We start from the raw sequence: 5857 nt of genomic DNA, 5'->3' as shown, positions 1-5857 counted from the left end.
AACTTTTGCACTGACCATGGCTTCGACGGCCTCAACAGGCCGAACAACACTGCACTACACTTTTATGTTAGCTTGTCACCAAGTCAATAGTTTTACTTTTATGTTCCATTGGACTTCGAGCGAGTGTGAATCCTGCCTAGCTTCTAAAGATGTGGATCTAAAGCTTCTTAGAGGATACCCATCATAGAAGCTTAAATAGATGTGCATGTAGCTTTTCTTAGAATAGGGTAAAGGGACTAATAGTGGACAACGTCCTAACTCATGCAAAGCACTGCGAGGTTGTTTTCGGTTGGATCAAACATGTAAGAGGCACAAATGATGCACATCCACTAGCACTTTTCAATGAGATTGGCAGCTCCTCCAACAACACATCACATCACCCATCCGCGCGAGAGAGAGAGAGAGAGAGAGAGAGAGAGAGAGAGAGAGAGAGGTGCATATAACACCAATGCAAAAGCGGGGCTCTAAATTATTGGAGACGAGTGCACCCTGGTAAGATTACTATTCTCACCAAATCACAAGAGGACACATCAATGAGATTTCAAGCATATTCCAAATTTTTGTCCCTAAATTGGGGGTGGGTTCACGCTTCTTGTGGCAATGATCTCCTTGTGGCCCTTTACCCTAGTATTTTTGAAGATGCTATCTCTTGACCATTTAGGTTGTCGTGAACACTACTCTAATAGACTACAGGCATGAAGGATCGCTTCTATAGAGTTCAGACTGGTCAAGTCAAAGTAAATGAACCTTCCTGGTAAGTTCCTCTGTTGAAGTTTCTATATCAAATACAGTCAACGATAGGAGCTCTATATATTGATTTAATTGCTCTCCCTAGTTGAACAGTCCACAGTAGCGAGCGCTCTCTCTCTCTCTCTCTCTCTCTCTCTCTCTCTCTCTCTCTCACACACACACACACACACACACACACACACACACACACACGATCAGGTCATGAGCAGCGAAGAAGGAGCAGCCAACTGGAGGGATGCGCAATCCATCTGCTTCAGCATTCCCTTGATACCTGCGGCCCTGCAGCAGCTGCGCTTCCTGTCGCAGGTCGATCTCCACCGCTGCCTCTATCGAGGCCCTGCAGTCTCACGCGCCATCCAACGGTATAAGCACTCACAAGCGTTTGTGTGTGTTTGTATGCGTCACAGAGAGAGAGAGAGAGAGAGAGAGAGAGAGAGAGAGGGGGGGGGGAGAGAGACCCTGGGGCCGTTCGTAAAAATGCGCTCACAGGCTGACCTGGCCGCGTATCGGGAACCACTATAACTGCACCATATGTCTGCACACGCATGACCCACCACTCTCAACACCGTGACGACTATTTATCGAGTCGTGTGTGCGCGCGCGTGTGTAGGTATGAGGAGTGTTGGCTCCCCTTGCTGGCAGCAAGCCAAGGTTCGACTGGTGATGAGGGCTTGCCTCTCCAGCCTCCTCTGGATTGCGCTTGGATCTGGCATTGCCACCGCCTTAGCCCGGTAAGCTCTGTGTGTGTGTGTGTTTTTGAGAGAGAGAGAGAGAGAGAGAGAGAGAGAGCACAACCCAGCCATCATGGAAGAATCTTACCCTTCGATCTGGCATTGCTACCGCCTTAGCTCGGTAAGCTGTGTGTGTGTGTGTGTGTGTGAGAGAGAGAGAGAGAGAGTGTTTAAACTTAAGAGTGATAATATGGAACTGGATGCATGGTCAACATGCACAACCTAGGCTCTAGTCATCATGGAAGAATCTTACGTTCCAACTTTAACACTTTCCATTATTGAGAATTCTGGACCTCGTTCAAAAACTAAAAGTTACAAAGCCTATGATCGTATTCAATCTGGATCAACGTGTTTGCGACAAGAGTGATAGGAGCCTAATGCACATATCCATGCAGAGTAGGAAGTATACTCGAGGTGGTGAAATAGCCTCCTTCTTGGCCTCTCTCAACATGGTGTGTGGCATCTAGCCTATGGTATTTTGTATCCATTTTCTTTCTATGTTATAAAGGCCATAAGCACCCTATTGAATACAAAGACTTCGATAGAGGACACGTGGAAGCACTAGACCAAAACAATAGAAAACTCTGACGGGTCAGGCTACTCGTTTACACCGGAAAGCTCTTATTTCATTGCCATGTGGACCATAGTGAAACCCCTCGTTAGTCATTTTCCAAGGACTACAAGTATCTCTATAGTAGATGGACCATTCAAAGTGTGATCATGGTTATTGTGGTGGCTTGAACTCTCTAGTATGGTGAAAGTTTAAGAAGCCCACTCTATGTTTGTGAGGCTTCATGAGATATAATGCATCACTAGTCTAGATACTCCATAACCTCCACAAAGAATCAAATCCTTCCTTGGAGCTTCGTGAGGTAGACCGCATCACCATTCTAGATAGTCCATAACCTTCGCAAAGGATCAAATCCTTCCGTAAAGATACGATGGCATCGCACTTTGATCTCATATTCATTCATGAACATCAGCCTAATGCTTCCATTGTGACGTGCTTCCTCAGATGCTAGAAAGAGAATAGATGGCACGATGCTTGTTTATTTAGACATCAAGTCAAGCCCCTTAGCATGTGACTTAGTGGTCCATGTTGCCTCCGTCATCCACCATCTCTCCATGGCCTCCTATCCCCCCCCCCCTTCTCCGCCCTTCCATTCCCCCTCTCACACCATCTCTCCTTCATACATTCTAGTATAACTCCCACCACACTACATCACTCAACTTTACATCTAAGCTCCACGTCTTAGGTCGTATATGATCCATGGTGTTCACTTTGAGCCACATTCCTAGCCATACCCTACTAGCATCAAGCCATGGGTGTTGCAATTTCCCTCCCTTCTAAATTTTACATCTACATCTTTTCAGCCATCTAGGCCTCGATGAGGGGTTAAGACACTAGCTTGACACCTAGGCTATATAGTTACAAGTTTATCACTTCTTCTTTGGAGGTGAAGATACATGCTCACAAAGCAAGGGCGAGCCTTGCATGACTCTCTTGCGACGTTCTTCTTCCCATTAATGCAGTGGTACCTTGACCACTTGATCACCTAAGTAGTTAGTGAAATTGGCCGCCGGCTACTTTGACCACTTGGTCTCATAAGTAGTTTATGCATGACCCAGAAGGAGTTTATTTAGGTTCTATGCTATTAGGTGAAGTAGATTTTTCACAATCTTGGAAGCACCACTTGCATGGATTTGTTAATATATTGATGTGGCCACTACTCGCAAAACATTCTTTACTATTGTAGATCATAAACTCATCATAAATAAGTGTGAATTATTATAACCAACACTCACATCCAACCTTCAACTCTTTCAAAGATTCTTCCATAAATGCAATTTGGCTCCTAGATAATACACAGTCAAGAATAGAAATTATCAGATTTGGAGGGATCTACTCCCCTTCCAAAACAATGGGGAAGATCGTTTGTGTCCATGTTAGCTATTCAACTTTCAATGTTCCTCCATGAGACTCTACATGACATTACGTCTACACGTGCACGTGCACACACACACACATGTGCGCGCTCTTGCGAGCGCACTTCAATAGATGCACACGTGACCAAGCGGGGGTCACATATTAGAATAAGATTTGTTTGTGATTGTGGGTTCCTCATCGGTCCTAGCACTCTTTGGAAGGATTTTTCACCCTTGGATACTCAACAATATTACGTGGAGTAGGCTCATTAGGAAATTTTGGAGGTCATTTGGAGGGCCATATGAAGAGAGAGAAAAATAGAGCGCGTCCAATGAGCATGAAGGCTACGTTACGTAGAAAAGTACCTGGAAAGACTCAAAAAATAGGAAAATAGCATAAAACTTTCACGAAACTAGGATTGTAGCATAGTAATTTCCTTACTTTTACCGAGCTTTTAGGTGCTTGCGTGTGGTCCCACTTCTGATATTCTCTCATGGTCATTAACGTACTGGAGGGTGACCATTAAGCCCGCACAAGATATTGGAATTTTAAAACACTTTCCCTCCATTAGAATGCTTTCAAAGTGAATCTCCCTCCACTAAAGCTTTTCTCTGAGAGTTATGGCATCCACGTCTTCTCGCCCAAGAGCCTCAAGGTGTTTACTGTCTCTCACACCAACAAACAACAACGGCACTTTGCCTAGAAGGCCAAGTAGTAGCATATCCTCAATTACAATACCAGCTTCAATAAGTGCAGACAACCAATGGGTTGGACAAAGGATAAACAAAGGTTCATGGGTCCTCATGCAACCAAGAAGACCCAAGAGGTCTAGTGGTATCAACGTTTACCGCTCAGCATGGAAGGCCAGGGTGTTGGATTTCAAAGTTGAGATCGGCAAAAGATCTGTAAAGGAAGTTCTTGTTCAGCATGTGTTTACCCATCCAGAGGTGATAGCAAACGGTGGAAATGTATCAAATATACATCAACCACGTTGCAATTGTAAGTACTCTTGACATGTGAACTTACTGATACTCTCATTATAACTTTTCTTATATATTTTGCAATGTTTCTCCCGCTTGTTATGAGTAATGTCTCTACTCTTCACAACTCAATTACATTAGATTTGTCATTTGTACTTATTGATACTCTTAGTTTAACTCTTCTTATATATATTGCAGATGTTTATCCCTCTTCTTATGAGCAATGGGAGCCTGTGGAGTGCATAATAGGCCTCTTCCATGTTGTACATGCCCATATTGGTTCTCTACAGTATTCAGAGAGGAGCAGCAAAAGATTGGCTGATGAGGGAATCTTTTTTTATGACCACTTTTACCAACTCAGCTCAGGCAATAAGAATGGCATGTTGGTGAAACTGCCTCTACCGATCGATTGGAACACTGTGGACTGGCCAGTTCCCGAGGAAACAATGGTGGAGGCAATGCGAAGTAAGCTCTACAAGGATATACAAAGGTCTCTACGTAGCTCTATTCCTACCAAACTGGTTCGAATTGCAAACTTTTGTCCTGTTGCACTCTTCATAGAGCTGTTTCATAGCTACAACATCAGAGTTACAAAAACTATGTTCATGTGCAAGTCATTTCAGCAGTCATCCTGTGACAAACTTCTTGACAAAGGATGGTATGCAAAGGAAGAGATTGGTTTACGGTGCGAGGTCGCGCTTGATACTCTAGTTGTCAAGTACATGATTGCAAGCCAATCACTATTACTTTCATTTTGGTATATGCGATCACAAATGCTAAACGGTAAGTACATTCCTATGGACCAAGTTTCTGCAGGTTTGGAAGATAATCCTACTGTGGATGTGGAAGTGATTGATAAAGAGAATGGCCTACTATTGGTGGTTACAATAAGGGAGCTATGCAGTCTTCAGCATTTGCGAAATGACATCATTGAAGAGTCAATGGACAAGGAACTATCAGATTTTTCCTTTTTCTTAGCTGGTCGTAAGGTGATGCGGCGAAGAGAAAAAGATATTTTGTGCAAAGAGTTGGATGGTCGGGTTGAAGTGGTGTCAATGTAACAGATATTCTTGTAAACCCAAGTGTATACAAATGACTTTCAAGACATGAAGTTTATTGATCTCATTTTTCAATTGTGCCCTGTGAAAAAGTGTGCTTGAAATACATTTCTTTACCACGTCAAATCTCTCTCTCTCTCTCTCTCTCTCTCTCTCTCTCTCTCTCTCTCTCTCTCTCTCTCTGTCTATATATTATATATATATATATATATGTTAGACAAGACAAAGACAGATAGAAGAATCATCTTAATTCATTAGAAAGTACAAACTCGTCCGTGAACAATGGACTGAGATACAATTTCTGTAAGTATGGAATCAGAATGTCTTCAAGGTAAAAATCGAAGGAATGCCCCTCGAAAGAAGGTGGTGAGATAGTTGTTCCCGGCGGATTTAGTTCTCCCTTTTCGGGAG

General features: G+C 43.3%; 1 protein-coding gene across 3 annotated transcripts; it reads left to right on the top strand.

Annotated features, from left to right (window-relative positions):
- Positions 1 to 905: 905 nt before the first annotated feature.
- LOC147437594 (glycine-rich domain-containing protein 2-like) lies at positions 906 to 5512 on the top strand. Of its 3 annotated transcripts, none has more exons than XM_086487115.1 (3): positions 906 to 1112; positions 1361 to 1481; positions 4587 to 5512. In XM_086487115.1, exon 3 carries the CDS (start codon positions 4769 to 4771, stop codon positions 5447 to 5449), a length of 681 nt encoding a protein of 226 aa, XP_086343241.1. In that variant the 5' UTR covers positions 906 to 1112; positions 1361 to 1481; positions 4587 to 4768; the 3' UTR covers positions 5450 to 5512. The 3 variants fall into 2 exon arrangements, with proteins under 3 accessions (XP_086343241.1, XP_086343243.1, XP_086343242.1); XM_086487116.1 differs by lacking the exon at positions 1361 to 1481.
- Positions 5513 to 5857: the final 345 nt, after the last annotated feature.

This window comes from Adiantum capillus-veneris, chromosome 17 (genome assembly GCF_014529385.1).
Source record: "Adiantum capillus-veneris isolate H3 chromosome 17, ASM1452938v2, whole genome shotgun sequence".
Lineage (NCBI taxonomy): Eukaryota > Viridiplantae > Streptophyta > Polypodiopsida > Polypodiales > Pteridaceae > Adiantum > Adiantum capillus-veneris.
The sequence above is the reverse complement of the archived record's forward strand: the minus strand, read 5'-3'. Positions and strand labels throughout refer to the sequence as shown.